This window comes from Arvicanthis niloticus, chromosome 2 (assembly GCF_011762505.2).
Source record: "Arvicanthis niloticus isolate mArvNil1 chromosome 2, mArvNil1.pat.X, whole genome shotgun sequence".
NCBI classification, from domain to species: domain Eukaryota; kingdom Metazoa; phylum Chordata; class Mammalia; order Rodentia; family Muridae; genus Arvicanthis; species Arvicanthis niloticus.
In genome coordinates this window covers 34,857,275-34,878,303 of record NC_047659.1, presented here as the reverse complement: position 1 = coordinate 34,878,303, position 21,029 = coordinate 34,857,275, and the positions used below count along the sequence as shown (strand labels likewise).

At 41.0% G+C, this 21,029-nt stretch overlaps 1 protein-coding gene across 2 annotated transcripts in view; it reads left to right on the top strand.

Annotated features, from left to right (window-relative positions):
- Nucleotides 1-21,029, top strand: part of Acvr1 (activin A receptor type 1) — a 119,959-nt gene that overhangs the window by 47,473 nt on the left and 51,457 nt on the right. For both annotated transcript variants that reach the window (XM_034495429.2, XM_034495428.2), the window contains 2 exons: nt 3,339-3,583; nt 20,104-20,177. In XM_034495429.2, the coding sequence (XP_034351320.1) occupies nt 20,111-20,177 (67 nt within the window). In that variant the 5' untranslated portion in view covers nt 3,339-3,583; nt 20,104-20,110. The remainder of the gene's footprint in view (nt 1-3,338; nt 3,584-20,103; nt 20,178-21,029) is intronic.

Genomic DNA, 21,029 nt, shown 5'->3' with positions numbered 1-21,029 from the left:
GCAATAAACTTTTGGAGTCAGAAAAATATGACTTCTGGTCTGACCATTTATTAGAAACATGACGTGGTCACTAACTTAGAGTGTCTGAATGTGACTTTCTCATGTGTAAGACAGGAATTGTACTCCCATACATGCTTGCTGTAGTTGATAAAGATTAAGTCGGACAACAAAAATAATGTGATTAACTAGTGTCAGAGCCGAGTGTCTAGCCGAAGCTAGATTCCTAGCAACTCTCCAAGGTGAGAGCTATTTATATTTACTGTTTCATGGGGTGAAAAAGCTGAGAAAGGTTAAATGATGTAGGAAGGTCACAGCTTGCCTACTTCCAAGTCTATGTTCTCATATGAGATCCTACTTCTTTACCTAGTGTGTTTAATAAGTTCTGTAGTTTATTTAGATAATATGGCTAGATGGGTAGAATGCACAGGTATGAGATTGTTTCAAGAAAGACAGAAACTTTCAATATTTGGAAGCCAAGATTGCTAGAAGTCATAGATACGGTTTTAATGAAAGAGTTGAGACTTGTCCTGATTTTGTTTTTCTGTTGCGTATTTTTCTAATTGTAAGTGTTCTCTGCATTAGCTCATTTTCTAGTGCCAGTGTTCTGCATAGACTTCTAAATCCCATCATGCTCTTTTAAACTTCAGTACAACAAACATACCACCATGTTAAGTAGCCAACATTGCAGTCAGAAAGTTGGATTGGATTTCTCTCTTTCCCTCCTTGAGGCTACTCTCCCCTCCTTAACAGGAACATGTCAGGATTTATGGGTTAGGTTTTCACATGGCTTGGTTAGCTGCCAGTGGCTAAAACTCATAGTCAAGCAAATATGTTGGCCAAACTTTTTAAGAAGAAAACTTAGGCCTCAATAAAAGTCTAGTTCAAGTTGTTGCAATTTGTTATATAATTATCTTATAGCACAGATTTTAATTAGTACATAAGTCTTTAGTTTGTATTATATTTGAAATGGCTCAAGGTTTTGAAGACAGCCGTTTTTGTTTGCCTTTCATTTCTGCCCAGGTTGCTTACTGACATGAAGGTTATGTGTAGGCAGATAGTTTCAACATGGGACATTTGATGACTTAGATATTCAGGATTTGTTCAACACTTGAATTCTTTACTTTACCATTCTTGCAAACTTTTTATTTTTTATTTTTTATTTTTACTTATCTAGTGTTTTAAATGTATTCGTTTTATGTGGATGAATTTTGGCCTGAATGTAGGTGTGTGCACCATTTGTGTGCCTGGTGCCTGTGGATGTCAGAAGAAGATACTGGATCATCTAGAACAGGAGTGATGGATGGTTATAAACCAACATGTGGGTGCTGAGGACTAAACCCTGGTCTTCTACAAGAGAAACAAGTGCTCTTACCTACTGAGTTATCTTTCCAACCCCTTCATCAAATAGTTTTCATATAGTACATCACAGTTTTGACTTCAATCTACAGGTCTTTAGATAGCCTAGAACATTTGACAATAAACATTCAATTATGCTTAAATTTTATTTTTGACTCTTATCCTGTAACTTTTGAGCACCAACAGTATACTAAGTATTGTTAAGGAAGAATGTAATATGTAACCTGCATCTGGTTTTAAACTAGTTTGGGGGATAAGTCCACTTTACAGCACAGAATTGGGCACCATATTGAGCGATGTAAACCGTAAATACCCAAAATTTTGAATGAGAAAGACCTGGAAGATGCAACAGTAGGGAAGGCTGAATGGAGGACGGGAATGTAACACTGTTGAAGGACAGTAAGGAATTCCATGTGGTAAAGACAACAGGTTGTAGGGGTAGCAGTTTAATAGGAGCCCAGGGCAGGAAGTAGCACTCGGTAGCACGGGTTTTTAAACAGAGAATTGCAAGGCTAAACAAGAAACAAAGAAATGTCAGTATTAATTTATCATTTATTAGTTTTTTAAATTATTACTACTACTACTAACTACTATTACTAGTACTACTACTAACTACTATTACTAGTACTACTACTACTAACTACTACTACTTACTACCTTCTTGCTAATCTGAACCAACCACAGTTGCAGCAGCACCGTGTTTTTAGTCGCTGACCCGTAGATGATATCTTAGTAGCTTGACAGGCCAGTAAACAGCTTCAGCTAACCCACTCCTAAAACGCAGACCAAGCACACAAAGCAACCTTCTTCTGAACTTGTTATATTTCCCTAGCACCAGAAGCTCAAAGAAGCACCAGAATTTCAACAGTCCACTGAAACTCAAGGGTTTGTGGGAGAAGAATATTTTTAAGGTACCCCACTTGAGGAATGATCATTACCCTGGCTTTGTCCTGTGATTTCCGGGAATGGCCAATTTCTGGTTGATGCCACTACAGAGAGATCTTTTTTAAATGTGTCTTGTTTTGGGTGTGTCTAAACTTTTCTTTCAAGTGGACTGAGATCTTCAGCTTAAGCCGAGCGTGGCATGATGTGATAGCATCTGCGAAACTTTTCTCTTGAATTCCAGGGTAGATGGAAGGTTTTCTTTTCCACATGGTTATTTAGGAATGTTGTATTGTAGGCTTGTTTTCTACAGGGATTTATTTACACAAGAGCTTTCTTGGCAAAGCTTTCCTTGAGGTTAAAAACCAGAAAGCGTGGAGTCTGGTGCTTTGACTAACGATCTGAATGGGAAAGTTTGATTCTAATAGAAATTTCCTCTTCCTCTGGCAAATGGTATTTTTCATGTCTTCCTAAAGGAAAAGGGAGTTTGGGTGTTTTTTGTTTTTCGTTAGTTATCTGGAGCCCCTTCCCTTCCGTTTGTGCTCCGTCCCCACCATTGTTTTAGGAGTCTTTGAACTGTATTATCTGCTAACAGAGAATGTTGCTTGAAGGTGGACCAAATCCAGCAATTTCTCAATACTTATTCAAGAACTCAGTTAGCTGGTATAGTGTTATCTTTAGTAGGGACCACCATTCTAGGGAGGGAGACTTCGTCTTATCCTTCATACTGTGCAGACTTTTTCTTTCTTTCTTTCTTTTTTTTAGCGTATGAAATAATATTCATAGCCATTTTCTGTTTGACTGTCTCAGGATGGTTTAGAGTAGGTGGCATATGGGCTTTAAAGCAATTTGACTTTGAATTACTAACCTCTTACTGGGTTTGTGTCATTTATAAAAATATTTAAAGAGCAACGCAGCTCTCTGACCTCAACACATGCATATTAGCATTTCAGATTTTCCGGCCTTGCTTCTCTTGCTAATGGGATGCCACTTTATGGTTCCAATGGAGAAGCCTGTCAAGTATGCTTCCTTCAGCCAACACAGAAATGCAACGATCTCCTCCTCTGCTTAGCAGATTTCTTTCTTCTTTTCCTCTGCAGCTTCCAGTGCTCCTGAGCTTGTCTGGCCATAGGGAGCCTGCCGGGGGAATTTACAGCTTCAGAAGACTCCTGGAGCACCTCCCTTTGAGCAGTCAGTGCGTCTCTGCTGGAGGACCTGGGCTGGGTGTGCCCAGGAGCTGGCTGTGTCAGGCTTTCCCTGGACCTCACTGAACAGCGTTGCCAGCCACACAGCTTTCCAACACAGCACCTCTTTCATGCTGTTTGGCACAGATCGAATCTATAGGGTAAGTTCTCTGCCATGCTGTTGATTTGGTTGTTTTACATAATTCTAATACAAGAAAGTTTAGGGCAGCTGGCTAGTTTTTAGTTCTTGCATGAGCCTGAATGGCAAGGTTTTTTTTTTCCCTGGGTCACAGTGTCATATTCTTTAACTGTGGGCAAGCTGTTGAAATGCTACCAGCGTGTCCCTATACAGAACATGCCTCCTCTCCTCGTTTCCCATGAGGACCACAATACTTATTTTTTTCTTTCTTTCTCACCTTTTCCACATATGAACCTATGTACTTATAGAACTGTTTTATGTAGAAAACACACATATCATCTGTTCTAAAACTGGTGAAACATGATTAGATGTTGTGGCTTCTCCCCTGCACTTGGTATTTTGTAGGATTTAATTTGAGTGTAAGTAATGCTTCCTCAGTGTCCTTTATATGACGGTAACATAGTAAGAACCAGCATTCCAGTGGCGAGTGAGCCTATAATTTAAAGTGGGCAGGGAAAGCAGACCTCTCATCTCAGGGAACTAAATGAGCCTAGGCTTGTGGACACTGGGCTCTTCAGGTTGTGACTGCCTTTTCTTTTCTCTTCTTTTCTTTTCCTTTCTTTTTTCTTCATATTTTTATATTATTATTTTATTTATTTACATTTCAAATGTTATCCCCCTTCCCAGTTTCCCCTCCACAACCCCCCCATCCCTTCTCCTCACCCCCTGACCCTATGAGTGTGCTTCCTTACCCGCCCATCCATCCACTCCTGCCTCAGTGCCCTAACCTTCCCCTATGTTGGGGCATTAAGCCTTCACCGGACCAAGGGCTTTCCTTCCCATGATGCCAGATAAGGCCATCCTCTGCTACATGTGCGGCTGGAGCCATGGGTCCCTCCATGTGCACTCTTAGGTTGGTAGTTTAGTCCCTGGGAGCTCTGGGGGTGGGGGGAGGGGTCTGGTTGGTTGATACTGTTGTTCTTCCTAGGGGGTTGCAAACCCACTCAGCTCCTCCAGTCCTTACCAGTTCCTCTGTTGGAGACCCCATGCTCAGTCCAATGTTTGGCTGCATACATCTGCATCTGTATTAGTCAGGCTCTGGCAAAGCCTCTCAAGGGACAGCAATACCAGGCTCCTGTCAGCAAGCTCTTCTTGGCATCAGCAATAGTGACTGGATTTTCAAGGCCAGGGAAAGCATGGTGTGGGCTGTTGTGAAGGTATTAGTTGTATCTCTTCTTCATTTCCTGGAGGCTAGTAGTTTGTAAACTCTGACTTCCATCCCTCGAGGTTCTTGAGATATTCTCCTGCCTGGACAAAGTGGTGTGAGTCTGAGTTAGTTTTAAGAGGAAGTAATGAATAACAGGGGTGCCATTGAGTTCTTTTTTTTTTTTTTTTTTTTTTTTTTTTTTTTTTTTATTTATTTGCAGGGTGGAGGGGGTGGCGGCTGGAGTTAATCACTGACTCTGTCTGTCTCAGTTTTGAAACTGAGAGTAAATGACTGGGCTCAGTTGTTTCTCAGGGCGTCCAAGAGTCAGGCTCATTAGAGGAGTTTTCAAATACCTTTCTTTGGGAATGAATATTAGTATTTTTTTATTATTGTCTAATTTTTTTTAAGTAGTATAATCAATGCACACAGGTTTTAAAAGGCACAAAAGAAGTGTGGCCCGAAAAACAAGTCTTTGCTGGTTTTCACAGACCCCAGCTAATCATCTAGCTACCCACTGATAGTATCCTTTAAACTCTTCCTTCTGAGCGTATGTAACACACACGCATGCAAACTGCAGCTTTGTCTCACCATGGTAATGACATGTGAGTTTTTCCTTGTACATGTCTTCCTTATGTATCAGTGCTCCGCTCCTTTACAGTGGGTGTGTGGTATTCCACACACCACACTCCCCACACACTCCACACAATCCATAGAGGACTGGCTATCATGGACCTAGGCAGTTGTATATTGATGCGTGCACAGATTATATCCAGCTTTTACCCTTAGGAACAAGGCAGCAGGGAAAGGCCATGTGCGTATGTGGCCTCATGTAAGTGTAAATACAGCTGTGGGATTCGTTCCTAACAGAGCCGCTGGGGCAAGGAGCATGCGCATTTTGATTTTGGAGGCCAGAGACCATCTGTTGCCAGTTGTTCTGCCCGTATTTGGAAAGTTTTAGATTTCTCCACAGAAGTGAGAACACCGCTTCGTTACACCTTTGCCAGCCACAGTGTAACCGACAAACTGATAGGTGCAAATGTCAGTTTAGCATCTCTGTCATTTTCATCCTTCTTTTAATTAACACCATGCATCGTTCCCTGGGCTTAAGAACCAGTTACGTTTCTGGCGCTGTTCCCTCTAAATTGGAGTCTTTTGCCTGTTATCCCATCATGCTCTTGATTTTTACTATCGGACTGCTGATTTCTTACGAGAATACAGGTTTTCATGATCTGTTTATACCCTCCCTTCCTTTGCTTCTTGTGGTTTGCACTGTTTGTACTATCTTTGGTCATGTGTATAAAAATTTTGCTTTGCTGATTATTAAACATTCCACGTAGTTAGATACCTTCATTCAACAAATATTTACCAAATGTCTTTTACATATTAAGATCTTATTCTACGTACCCAGCTGTACAGTAGAAGAGAAAACAGACTCCAGTTTTGCTCAATGAAACTTGGATTCTAGTGGAGGAGATAGTCGATAAAACACCGAATAGATTTGTAGAGATAAATATACAGTCTGTCATTTAGTGGTGTCGGACATTTGTGTCAGTAAAGACATTTCTCTCAGTGGCAGATTACGAGACCCTTGTCCTGCTTCTGGCTGATGTGATGTGGTTTTTATTTAAGAGTTAACTCTTTGCTCTAAGTGGAATGCTACGTATAATCCAATTGGATTTCTGTCTAGAAGCTGTATTACTGTGGCTGACCCACTGTAACCAAGGGACTGAAATACACTATGGTTCTAAGGACACAGACGTTTACTTTTTTTTTCTCACTGAACAGTCCCAGTGTGAAGAAAACAGCTGGGCGGAACAGACCTGTCCACCTATGTTGTGAAACCGGGGTTCCTTCTTTCCCATTGGCCAGGAGTGTCATTGTGGAAGGTCTTATCAGGTCCTGTCAGTGGCAGGAACAAAGGTGAAAGTTCAGGGCAAGTGTTAGTTAGGGTTTGCAGAGTTCACTACAGCCTGTGTGGTCAGTGACAACTTAGTCCTGTGAACACATTGGCTTCGTTATTTCTGTGCCTTCCTGCTACTGGCAGTCACTGCTTTGTCTTCTGGCAGAGTGAAACTGTAGTCAGTTTATTAAATAGTTCCAATCTTTTTATTTGCTCACTGTTTATTTTCTCTGAAAATCCTCCACACACACTTTCTTTGACATGGCCAAATAATAGTTCCAGGCTGACCTTGAACTCTAGACCCTTGAGCCTCAGCCTCCTTACTGCAAAGAATATAGGCATGAATCACCAGCCTTGGCTTCATTTACATATGAATTTCCCTCTATATTTTGGCCTGTTTCTGAGATTACATGTAGTTTCAATTAATTTGTCTGTCTGTGCAGATATGAGAACTTAAAACCCTAATGTGCTTTCTTGGCTATGCTGTCTCCCTGTCTTGCTTTGTTTTATAGGATTTTTATATTTGTTGCTTTATTTGGCTTATGCTTTTTAAAAATAAAAACATTTAAGAGAGTCCTATTCTGATCACCATTTTCCTCATGCAACAAAGAAAGCTGCTAATAGCATGGGGTTTGGCGTAAACTTTGTTAGAGGGGGTTCATATGGTCAAGGTGTTAATTTTGGTGATCATGTTGCGTAGTCACTTTGGGAAACACTGATCTGGATGCTGGTCCTTCTGTGTCTGTCCTTGGGCACTAGAAACTGACATCATTGAAGCAGGTAGGAGGAGTAAGGACCAGCTTATATGATATGGTGTTAATTTTATATTAATAAGTGATTTCTTAACAAGAAAACTGGTACTGATTTTTTTTTCCAATTCTATTAAAAATAAACTCAGATCTTGAAAAAAAAATAACCCAGATATTCTAAGGTTGAAGTTAAAGAAAATATGTTTTGGAAGCTTAGACTTGACTGGAACACACAAACCTGGACAGAATTTTTCATAACTGAATCTGATGTACTTTGCTTGTTAGTGTGTGTGTGTGTGTGTGTGTGTGTGTGTGTAAAGCAGCACACATTCAGCTTTGATCTTTGACTTTTTTTCAACTGTAAAACTGATTTACTCTTGAAGCTTTGTGGTCTGACAGAACTTTCCCTGAGAAGATGCAGCACACAGCACATCTGCCCACACCAGATGGGGATCCCACAACAAACCAAAATAAGGATACCATCAAAGTTCTGCTGGGTGAACTGATGACTTTTATTGGTGTTCTGTACAGGAGTATGGGTGAGAGGTTACTAAATGACTCAAAGACAGCTGTGTTACCAAGGCTCACCCCAGCATGGGTGACAGCTCACAGGGCTGGGAATCTGGAGCACACTGTACAGCATGCAGGCACCACAACAGATTGGAGAGTGTCCTTTCCAAGTCTAGTCTAAACCTCTTCTAGGCAGCTCAGCTGGGGTTTGTTTTCCAGGCAGCTGGTCTGGAGTTGGAGTCTTCTTGGCAGCTCTGCTTGTCTGGACTCTTCTTTGCAGCCCAGCTTCCTTCCGCCTGCGAGGCACTCTCAGCTTTCATTGCTTATCCTAGCAGATAGGTGCCTAGTGAGTCTGGTCAGTTTCAGGGACTTCCTGGAGCTATGTTGACTTCTTTACTTTCCTGTTTAAGGGGCTTACCTGTGTACTGGAATGTTTGGATCCTAGAGGAAACTGTTGCACAACCAACATATCTAGCTTAGTTAATTCTGATAAAGTGAGATTTTTGTGACTTTCACACAGGTCAAGCACATTGGTAATATACAGGGTACAATAATTGTTTCCTTGTCATTTTCTATGGTTTTATCATGAAGGGGTCCACACATAGCAGTATGGTTTAGTATGGCTCCTTCTTCTCCTGTTTAGTAAGACTTTTAAACTTCAGATTTTCCCCACAAAATCATTCTTTCTCTATTTTTCTCTATTTATGAGTTGTTAATGAACCCAGCCATTGGACTTCTCATTTTTTTCTAGATAGACTTTGGTGACTCTCTTCTTGCTTTGATTCTCTTTCGATGGGAAATGGCACTTTAATACAGCAACCTGGGCAGCAGCAATGCTCACTGTTACTGGATGGCCATTATTTGAAGCTATTTGTGTGTGTGTGTGTGTGTGTGTGTGTGTGTGTGTGTGTGTGTGTGTGTGCAGGTTCTGGAATCATGAATAAAACATTTCTCCCAAATATTTCCAATTTAAATTTAATTTCGGAGGTTTTTGCTTAAGTGTTGCTGTTACACCTATATCTTCTTTATTTCACACAAAAGACTGGTCCATAGGGACACTGAGGAGCAACAATATTGGCCACAGTTACTTATTTCGTCAGCACTAGGCATATAGCATTGCCAGAATGTCGCAATGCTTACACTGCACCAATACTGACCATTCTAAAAGAACCAATAACCTCCTTTTAAAAAATGTACACTGTTCCTAGTCTTCCTCATTTCTCTAGACACAGATTATTTACAGTCAACAGTTTACCTACTGAGTTTAAAGACTGATTTGATTTTAGATGATATTGGAGTAATATACTGGGCTTGTGGATGTATCTGTATCTGTATATCTGCATCTGTATCTGTGTATCTGTATCTGTATCTCTATCTCCATCTAGGCTTAACTATTAGGGAGCTAGCAGAAGAGATGATATAATGCTTGAGATTCTCATTAGAATACTCCAGGAAGAAAATGGAAGAACAGAGGAAGTCAGTTATATATCTTTGGAGATGGAGAGTAGGTGGTTGCTTGTTTTGTTTTTAAATTGTGTTGTTTATTTGTGCGTGTGTTGGGGGTTTGGGGGTGGAGAGGTATCCACTCTTTTTCATAAGATAAAATAAATTGTTTCTACCCTGTAGGCTTTCTGTTTCTATGTACTTGAGATATCATCTATTATAAAAAACAAAAACAAAAACAAAAACAAAAAAACCTCATTGAATACAGTGCACTTAATTTTATTTTGAACATTGCTCCCGTTAGGTCAGTGAGTGGTTTGGGTTGGGTGGATGGTCGTTGGGTTATAACTGTTTTCTGGTCTCTTTCCATGGAGTATATGCATCGAGAAGTCTGCAGTCTGCCTCCCCCCCTCCCAACTCGCCCCATTTCCCAGCACCTCCTTGGTTTCTGTTGTGGTTACTTGAATGCTAAGCCGTTCAACTTGTGCTCTGACCGTGGTACATGGCTCCTTTGCTTTCTCATGATTGTATTTATACTTTTGACGGATATATTTAAATGAACAGCTGTGCGTTTGTTGAGTCATTCCACAATTATCTGATTCTGTTGTAGCTGCTTGACTGGCAAAAGCATATTCCAAGCTAAATTGTGAGAAAATTCCATTAATCACACTCTCCTGGGGGAGGGGAGTGGAGAAAGACCACTGTGAAAAGTCCTTTTAAAGATTAATTAGTGATTCCATTATTTAGAGTACGTTGATCCAGTTGCAACTTAGTGTGTCACTTACAGAAACTCTACAGAGGTGTAAATAACTATAAAAGGCTCAGTGATAATCAGCCTTGTAGGCAAACTTCTCTGAAATAACCGTTGTGCAGGCAACTCCTCAGCAATGTGATCTCTATAAAGAGATGAGTCCTAGAGGATTTCCTTTTCTGTAGATTTCCGTGTACTCCTCTCGGCGCTTGAGTTCATTGGCTAAGTGTTTTGTTTTAAGCTTCCCGAAGTGATTACATTGAACACAGAAGATGTTATGTCTTTCTTTTCTCTCTTCTCAAATGTACTAATTGCAACTGTAACCTCTGATTGAGTCTTTGGCTTCCCCCAGCCAGCTCCGTTTTTATCTTGACACCTCCTCGAGGTTCTTTCTGAGGTTATTAATAGGCACAGAAGCATGACTTTCTGAATAGCGTCAATAACTCTTAGAAGACATGGGGGAGATAATATGTCAATTTCTGACTTGTAGGAGCCATGTTTTCAAGCTACCAAAATTGTCCCAGAGTCACTAGGGATGGCTCTGGGCATATCAGCTGGTGTCTGCAATGAGAGATCCAAGCAGGTCTTTCCAAATGGGCTATTGTCCACCAGGAGCTGTCTGGTGCACCCAGAGTCTGCCAGCGCCTTTCTGTCTGGCTGCTTCTCTTGGATAGTACGCTGGAAAGCTGGAACCCAAGTTAGAAGTGATCTCTTTTAATTTATCTCAAATGCTCAGTTGCTTCTACATTAAATTGAGGTCACAGAAGCCCCTTCCACCCTCAAGTCGCTTCCTTACCAAGTAGTATCAAACTTACACCTTGACTTTCTTTTCCTACCTAGACCAAATACAGGGTAGACTCATGACGAAAACTAAGGTTTTAGTTCACCTTGAATGCCTGGTTACTGGGAAGGGAAGTCACCAAGCAGGCTTGCAGTCAAACAGAGTACTGATGTTTGTTTGGGGGATCCAGAGAAAAATGATAAATACAGGGCAATGTTTGCCCCAAATTAAATGCTTTGAGGCAGGTATAGCTGGGACACGTAACACAGAGGGCTGAACAGCAAGGTTCAACACAGGAATGGATTTGGAGTTTGAGGGACCCAGGGGTGAGAGGGAAGGTGGAGCAGAAAGAATCCAAAAAGTGTTTTTTCTCACCTCCACAGATATACAGTGGAGTGAGAGACGAGGGTGGGAGGGGGCACAGCAAAGGATAGACTCAAAGGGGATGGAAGTGGTGAGGAGGAGGGAGGAAGGAAGAAAGGAGAGAGCATGATTTTGAATTGTGTCCCCTCCCAAACCTAATACACATTTCACTACCAAGTATTGCCTGTTGATCCTACTAACCTTAATGTTTTCTCTAGACTCATGCATACTATAAGCACTGAGAAAGTTGAGTCAGAAGGACCACAAGTTCAAGGACAGCCTCAGATACATAATAAAACCAGGTTAGCTTGGGTTATTAGATCTTGTCTCACAAGCCCAAGCAAGAAAACAAGCCATAGAATGAGCCCTGTGTGGCTGTCAGTGTATAGAATACCATTTGTTTGTGGAGACAAAGGCTGCATCTAACTGAGGACTAGGGATGGAAAGGAGATTCTACATAGACCCAAAGGATAAGGAAGCCCTTCTTACCCTTACGGAAAAGAAGGAATACTTTTCAGACTAAAGGGAGAGGGGGTGGGGACCTTAAAAGCATCGAGGATGTCATGGAACAGGTAGGAGGTGATGGCCTCCGGCTGGCTGAAACAAAGCTGGAGAATTACAGCTGTGTGACACTGAAGGAAGGAAAAAGAGGATGGGAAACAATTTCTACCTCAAAAGAAAGTGGATTTTGGGGGGGGGGGGGGGGGGGATGGTTATGTCCTTAGGCTTAAAATTCAAGTATCACAGAGAAAGCCAGAAGTGGTACCTATCTATGACCTGAGTCCCAAGGTCTTGCTGGCCAGCCAGACTAACCTTTGAGCTTCCGGTTCAAAGAACTTGTCTCAGACTGGGGCTTTCCCAAGGAAGATAACCGATGCTGGCATCTAACGTCCACATGTGCGCGCATATACGTGTTCATGTGCTCGCACACGCATGCTTCATACAGCCACATGAACATGTACACATGTCTTACATACAAATAAAATTGGAAAGGAAAAAAAATAATACTAAGGCTTGAGGTATCAGGAAGGGCATGCAGCAGGAAATCAAAACCCTTCAGTCCCCGGGACGACTGAGTCTTCATTTGTGTCAGGAAGAGCAAAGTCAATTATGTTCTGTATATAATGAAAGCAAATTTAAAAGTAAAGTAAATTCTCTGTTCCATGGCAGGCTAAGCTAAACCCTTTACTTATTTTCCTTTAATTGCTACCCCTCCCCCATTTACAGATTATACTTTATCTCTTTTTTCCTTTCTGGAGTGCATCTGTTACAGCTGGAATGTTCACAGGGTAACTCCTTCAAAATCCTTTCCTGAACTGGTCTGTAATTATTTCCTCTTACCACAGGATGAATGGATCCAGGGTCTGGTTTTTAGTTCTATGGTACTTGTCCAAGGAGCCATTTGTATTCATCTCACGCAAAAGATCACATTACACGCTAATATTCTGAAAGTAACACCACACAAGAAACCCTCCAGCAGCAGTGGAGTCTGTGTTAACCCAAGCCCTGGCAACATGTACATTGCTAGTTCACAGTGTGATATTACAAATGTCTAACAGGTCATTTGTGAGCTGAAGAAAAGACCCTGACTTGACTTATATGGCATAATATCTTCAGTTTTGTTCTTTGCAGCTACTACTGACAGCTCATGTCTCTTTCACCCCTCCCAAAGGACCAAGGGTTTTGGAGTAAGCTGCCCTTGGCTAGCTCCTTCTCTGTCAGGCCGTAGTACCTATTTTTATACCATCCAATCGATCAGAATGGCTAGATTTTGTCCTAGATGGAGGATGTTGTTATAAGCATGTCTTCCTTCAGAGTGTCATTTTCAAATATGTATTACTGGATTTACTTTGTCCTCAAATGAACCTCATACTAATTTCCATATTTATTTTGAAGTGTGAATTATGAGAGAATTGATGAATGAATTAAGGGTGGACGGGAGCATGAACACACTTGCAAGGAAGTCTTGTTCTGCCTCCTCCCCCCCCCCTCCTGAATAGCTTCTTTGATATTGAGATTTTTCTCTTCTGGGAGGCAGGGGCTGAGGGAGATGACTGGAAGGAGACTACAGTGTATGTGAAACTAACTTTGAGTGTAAAGAAATGGAATGATAGCCATAATTGAAAGGGGACCCAAATCACCGTGAGTAAAATATGTTCTCCAAGAGAAGGGTCAAGCTAGATGGAGTTCTGAATGATTCAAGTTTGGATCAAGTATAGATGGTAAAACTGGATTGATGGATCCTCTTTCATAGATTGGCCATTGCAGTGTAGTGACTGATTAAGACCACTGAACGAACATTGGTCACATGGTCTTGGGTTAGAGCACATGTGCCTGGGATAGTTGCTTGTCCCTGTCTGTTTTCTCGTTTCTAAAATAAGACTTCTAGGAGTATTTATTGTGCATGTTTTAGGAAGGAATGCATGCATATTTATCCCTAACCACAGTGTCAGGCACATTCCCTGGATATACTCCTACTGTAGAGACAATGACATGGTGTTGAATGATCAGTAACTCTCTTTGCTCCACCCCTGCCTTCCAAGTTAAGTAGATTTTATTTTAATTAATTAATTTTTATATTGTGGAAGGCACAACAAAAATAATTCTGAAAACATATGTAATGGTGGAAAAAGTCATCATGTGTTTGTGTTAGTAGTCAAAGACTGGGAAAGGTGTGGGGTAGAGATGACCTCACTTGGATGTTAAAAAAAGTCATTAATTCTAAGCAGGGATGAGTGATTATTGACTGCTTTTCAAAACCTTTTTAACTTGAAGACTGTTAAAAATCAATCAGTGTCAAGAAATTCCCTTGTCAATGAGACCCAGTGAGTCATGGGTGGGTCAACCAAGAGAATTTGGACAGCCAGGCCAGACAAAAGAGTCCTTTGTTGAATTTTATGATTATTTCCCTCCTATGGAAAGCAAATTGCATACTCTGCTGGAGTCCAGATTGTAGGAACATCTTTTATTGCCTACCATACTTTTAAATTACACTGCCTAATATGAGTTCTGAATGTTGAATACAGAGGTCCATTATGTATTGATTAGCCTGTGGCCAGTATCAAAACGATATTTCTAGTAGTAGACTTCAGAGGATCTGTGGTTCTTTTCTTTTTCTCTACCGCCCGCCCCCTCCCCTCCTCTTCCAGGTATAACATTTTGGTCAACAGAAGAACTATCGCACTTGATCTGAACCCAAACATGTTAGGAATTAAGGGAAACACTAACTCCTTAGCTGGTGTCATCCACATCTAGAGTGTGAAAAGTACCATGGTGTTTGGAAAGTGATTGTCTGGAAAATATGGGAAGTTTTCCCTTCCAGAGGACAGGCCTAAGACATTGCAAGAGATGGCAGTGATACAAAGGCAGTCTCTTTCCTTGTGTCTGAAGCATTGCAAGTGTTGGTAGGGATTGCAGAGCTGATCCAGCAATAGCAGGGGAAAGTACTTATAATAGTAGGGGCAGTGTTTATAATGCCCAGGAGCCTGTCACTTTTTATTTAGGGATTTTGGCAGTTAAGCCAAAAGGAGATGTGCAATTTGAGCACCTTTTCCCCATCATCACGCTCAGCACTCTCACAGACCTTTAGTTGTCTCTAAGAAACATTATTGACATATTAAAAGATATACAATGCATTACTCCTAGACTGTCAGAGTTCTTTGATATTGGAATGGCCCCCAGGATTTTTGACACTCCATAGAATCTTTGTCAGGGGTTGGGCCACTGCTCAGGCCAGAATACCTGGAGCCATTGCTGATGCTGTGACAAAGGATGAAGCTTCTATAGAGAAAGGCAGTGAGTTTGGACGGCTGCCGCAGCATCCCTGGGGATTCGAGACATTTTTCAGGGTTCTGCAAGCTTCTCAAGATCCAGTGATGGGTTCAAGGCTGGGTGGTTTTCTGTGTGTATGTTAGCCAGCAACATGTTATAACAAATGGGCTGTTGAATCATGTAGGATCGTGCTGTCTTCCAGGCCAAACATAGAGACTTGTTCAGTACAAACCAATGCCACTTTCCTCCTGTATACAAGTTCTGCAAAAGTAAAATCATACTTTCTAAAAATTTGTTTGTTTTTAAAAATCTGATAGGATGTTTATTTTAATGTGAATACAGTGTTGAATCAATTGTGTTTTCCTTTCCAACATGGTACATCTCACTAGGTAAAGCCCACATAGACAAGTTACTCAGCAGTTCTCAAGGAGCATGAAGAGACCCAAGGTCAGTAAACATGAAGAATCCCTGAGTGTAGAGTTATTGAATTATTACTATTTCTATTTTCTGTGACCAAGAGGAGAGAAATCAAAAGTTTACTTTAAAAAAAAATATATATTTTCTTTTCTCTAGGTTTTCAAAGTAGAAATAGATATTCTGTGATTTATGTCAGCACTTCAGTGAATTGAGTTTTTATTTATTTTGGGATAGGCTTCTGCTGTTATAGGCCTAGAAATTTGCTGAGTAGCCCAGGCTGTTCTTGAACTTACGATCCTTCTGTCTTAGCCTATCACATACCCCGTACGTGCCAGGATTATATATGTATACCACCATTGCAGGCTTGATGTTTCTTATAATTAACTCATGATTAGGAGGTTCCCACACATTTCTCTCTCCATGCTTCCCTCTTCTTTGGAGTGTAAGTTTTAGAAGATAATCAGTGGGCAGGTGGAGTATTCGACACTGAAGAAAGCGGCATCCAGCAAGGGTTGCTGATACTGTTCTTGCATGGATTTTGTTTGTTTTTGGATTTGATTTGAGTTCCTCTTAATTTATGGATTAGCTCCCGGGATTAAATTTATAAATGATTTTTTCATCTTTCATAAGCTTAAATCAACATATGATAATGGTGATAATCTGTAAGTAGGTATATTGGGGGTATAGGCCTTTCTTTGTTGGTTTGTGTCATGGAAAATATGGCAGAGATGATGGGTCTGGTTCTGTGTGCTTAAAATTATGAAAGCATTGTTTATGTTGGGGTGTGCTATTGACATTAATTATTAATAAACAGAACTAAATTCTTACTGAGATGATACATTGTAGGATTTCCCCTTCCCTTGTAGGTGTGCATGATGGTGGTGTTAGTGCTTGATAATGCGAAGTTAAATCGAGTGTGTTAAGTCAGGGAGAAGTCTAAGTATTAAATGTGCACCTATTTGGCTCAGTTGTAATGAACAAGATGGGGCTGTAGATTCTGCTCCTGGGGTTTGGTAACAGAGATATGGTTGAAAGGTAAAATAGGTAGGAATATATCACTAATTGCATTTCACAGGGGTGGAAATTAACAGCATAAGAAAAAAGCAGTAGAAGATTTAACTCAGGAAGTGACGTTTCTGTTGAGACTTGAAGGATGAGCAGGAATTTAGCTAGGTTGAACGTTGAAAGAAGAGTCTAACCCTAGGGAGGCTGATAATGTACCAAGCTCTAGAGACAGGCAGGGAAGCTTAGAAGCATAGGATGGGAGTTTTGAGGTAGGGAAATGGGGGTGGGGGACCCAAGGAAAGATGATGGCAGAGGAAAGAAGGTTTGGTGACAGTGTGGGTGAGGAGTTACTTGGAACTTAGAGTGCCTTGGCTTCGTTCCCATTCTCGCCTTGTTTCCAGCTTCCCCAGGGGTCCTCAAGATATACCACACTTGCACCCCTAATGCGTGTTGATATAAACCGTAGAGTATATGGTATAGAATATGTAGATCATTCAATTTTCTGTCATGGGAACAAACTTCCTGAAATAAGAGATACAGGTTTAACTTGTTAAATGAGGAGGCTTATTGGGGAGGGGTATATATTGCTTTTATGCATCTTCTGTGGGTACTGGGTGGCAGTGGCAATGAGGTAGCAAAGGAAACAGGTCCCCTCATGGCCAGAAAGCAAAGGAGGAAAGAGAAGGCTCAGAGCCACATAGGGAGGGCATGTCTGCAGTGCTCTTAGGGAACCTCCTGGGCCCTACTTCTTGAAGGGTCCCGTGTCTGCCAGCAGTGTCAGCCTTAGGGCCAAGTCTACCCTATAGCAATGCACAATAAACAGAAATGAAAAGACATTAAAGATGTGCTAACAGCGGAATAATATTATTAACGAAAGTCTTTTTTTTTTTTAAGACTTATTTATTTTATGTATGTGAGTACACTGTAGCTGCCTTCAGACACACCAGAAGAGGGCATCAGATCCCATTACAGATGGTTGTGAGTCACCATGTGGTTGCTGGGAAATGAACTCAGGACCTCTGGAAGAATGGTCAGTGCTCTTAACCACTGAGCCATCTCTCCAGCCCAATAAAAGTCTTAAGATACTAAATCTGATGATTCCATGAGACCATAGACACTAGGTCCATTTTTCAAAAGACGTAAAAAGATCTGAATTTGAGGAGACTACTTCATGTCAGGTTGACCTGAGTTTTGTTGTCATTCTCCAGTAAGCTGTGAAGGACTACGTGATGCTATGGCCTGCATTGTCACATTCTTCTCTGGTACTTGTATCCCTAATGTAATTAATCTCTACTTTCTTTACTGATGTTAGAGGACTTGCCATTTGGGGAGGGCTCATCTCATGATAGGGAGCCAGTGTAGCCCATGAGTCCACTTGAAGAGCCCCCATGAGCTTTGTAAGCCAGTCATGACTAGACTTTTGTTACACTAGTCTCTCTGAAAGGTACCTCTTTGACTCCAGGGACTGTCATAGGAAACTGAGATTAATGCCAAGTAAAGCTGTCAGTTATTTACCACTTTATTATGTGAACATAACGTTATGAAAGCGAGCTCTGAGTGTTTTCATGCTGCAACTCAAGGACTTCCTTTGTGTGCCTCTTAGATACATGTAACCATGCTGGAGTTGAGTAGGCTATTGCTGGAGACTGCCAGAAACACAGTTTTAGGTATTAGATAAGGAATGGAGAGTTGAAGTCACTTAAGGTGGAGAGGACGTTTTTAAGCATCAGTTTCTTTATTGTTATTATGGTATAATATCTTAGGTCATGTAATTTACAAAAAAAAATCCGTCTATCTATCTATGTATCTATCTATCATCTATCCACCCACCTATCCATCCATCCACCCACCCATTCATCCATCTGATCTTATTCTATAACCCAGGATAACTTTGAACTTACAATTCTCCTGCCTCTGCCTCCCAAATATTTCCTCCTGTGTATAACATACCTAAGAAATTTACTTTTAGTGCTTGCTTCTAAGCTCAATCTCAGGAGGCCGAAGAACACGTGTGTGTGCATGCACGCACGCACACAAGCACACAGAGTTTGGGGAGTCCAATGGCATGGCTCTAGCATGTATGTAGCATCTAAAGGTCTTCATACTTCACCATAATGCAGCAGAGAACGTATCAGTGAGGCAGGATAAGATTGTTACTTAAGTTTCTCTTCCTTCTGAGGAAGCCAATGATGCTGTATTTGAGATTCAACCACTACCACTCCCTCATTTAATCTTTTTGTTGTTTGTTTGTTTGTTTGTTTGTTGTTTTTTGAGACAGGATTTCTTTGTGTAGCCTTAACTGTCCTAGAGATCATTTTGTAGACCAGGCTGGCCTTGAACTCAGAGATTCACCTGCTTATGTCTCCCAAGTGCTGGGACTAAAGGTTTGTGCCACCATGCCCAATCCTTCATTTAGTCTTAACTGCCTACCCAGATCTTTTCTCTGAACACAGTTCATAGTGAGTGTGGTGACTAAACAGATCACTAAAAAAAATGATGATCTAGAATGAGCTGGTGGATTCAGTCAGTAAAAGACCTGCTGTACCAGCGTGCTAACCTGGGTTTGATTTTTGACACCATCAAAATGGTAGTTTGTGCTTTTAACTCACAGTGCTGGAGGGGCAGAGGTGGTTGTATGCCTGGACTCATAGGTCAGAGAGTCTACATTTATGAGAGAGCCCCAGGTCTCAGTCAGAGACTTGGTGTCACAAAACAAGGTGCATAGCTCCCGAAGAATGACACCCAAGGTTGTCCTCTAGTCACTGCCACTACCTGCACACAATTGTCCACACACACCTGAATACACACCTGAACATAGACACACATGCACACATGTGCATACTGTCCACAGACACATGGAAGATGACTCACCGGCTTTCATCACCTGTGGTGAAGGTGTAAGCATGTCAGCACAGTGACTTGCCCATGGAAGAACTGTACGGTGTTCTTAACTTCTCTATTCAGGAAATTGCCCCCCAATTAGACTCTCACTAGATTCAAGTAGCAAGGCTCTTTGGTCAGGGAACTGAGCTTCTGCTAATATAGTTGTAGGTCAACACCAACTTGAAATTTCTCTCAGTTGTCTTATTCAAAGTTAATGTAGAAATGCCATGTTTTGCAGTAGGTGTGGTGTAAGATTGTCTTGTTTTCCTCTTGGGTTGTATGATGGTCTAGGTTCAACCTCCAAACCTTTAAAAGACAAGTGAGGGCTCAGACACAGTGACTGGCCTTGGATTATTCAATTCTTATCTTTAGCATCATATTAGCATAGTGATCTTGGGCTTCTCAGTTTTTTTTTTTTAATATAATAATACCACCAATGTCGTGTTCAATAGAGTAAAATAGAATTCAAATTCATAGTTTTTCAGAGTGCTTTATCTTCAACTTTATTCTCTTTATTTTCTTATTGAGTTCTTCATTAGGAGGGTAGGCTCAGAGACACAGCCAGTAGAGGTCATTGACCAGAGGGGAATCTTAAGACCTATGAAGATTTGTTTAGCTCCATAAAAGGGAATATTCAAATGTGCTAAAAACGTTACAAGTTGGGTTTTCTTGCAGGGCCCTCGATGGCATTTGAAGATGACTTGCTGTCACCCTGTGTTGGTTTTTGTGTCTGACTTACATTTCTTTTTCTTCCTTCCACAGTTATACAATGGTAGATGGAGTAATGATCCTTCCTGTGCTAATGATGATGACTTTTCCTTCCCCGAGTATGGAAGGTACGTGACACACAGCTGTTTGGTTAGGATAATGCACTGTGTATTGTTTGGCTTACTGTAAAACACTGGCTCCTTAATCCTGTCAGACTTAACACACCCTTTGTATAATAAATATCTGGCAGTGTCCCTTGACTGCTTTAATGTGCAGTTCTGATCCATATTGCATCTTGATTTATGTGTGTGTGTGCGCGCGCCTGCAGTTTAAAGATGCCATTTAATACCCTACCAGAAATAAAAGATGAAGGTGAAATAGACAGTTGTGTAATTAATAATAAACTAGTATGTGCAAACAAATGTACTCTGGGCTGCCAGTCTTGCCGGAGCACATTAGATATTATAAAGTATGTTTCTCTCTGTTATCTGTGTATTTTCTTTCCGATTCTTTTGGATGCTCATGGTGAATGTGATCAAAATGTTAACTGGAAATTATAGAATAAAGAGTTCCTATTTTTTCAGTCACTATCAGAATATATTTATACAACATAGTATTAATACTTAATCTGTGTTATCATTTACTACGCCTAATTTTAGAATTTATTTCTTTATGTGTGTGTGTGTACACATGCATGTGAGCCTGAAGTGGCCTGTGTGGAGGTCGTAGGACAGCTTTCAGGAGTCAGTTCTCTCTGTCCACCCAGAGGGTCTGTGGATCGGGCTCAGGCTTTGCAATGAGTACCTTTAACCACTGAGCCACTTTGCCAGTCCTTACTGTGACTATTATAAATGAAACATCATAGAATGTAGGGGACAAAAGTAGTATGTTTAGAATTAGATGCTGTTCACAGTTCTGGGTATGGTGTTAGGAAAAGGAGGATACTCTAGTGTTCCACACACTTGTGTGTATTCAGCTGT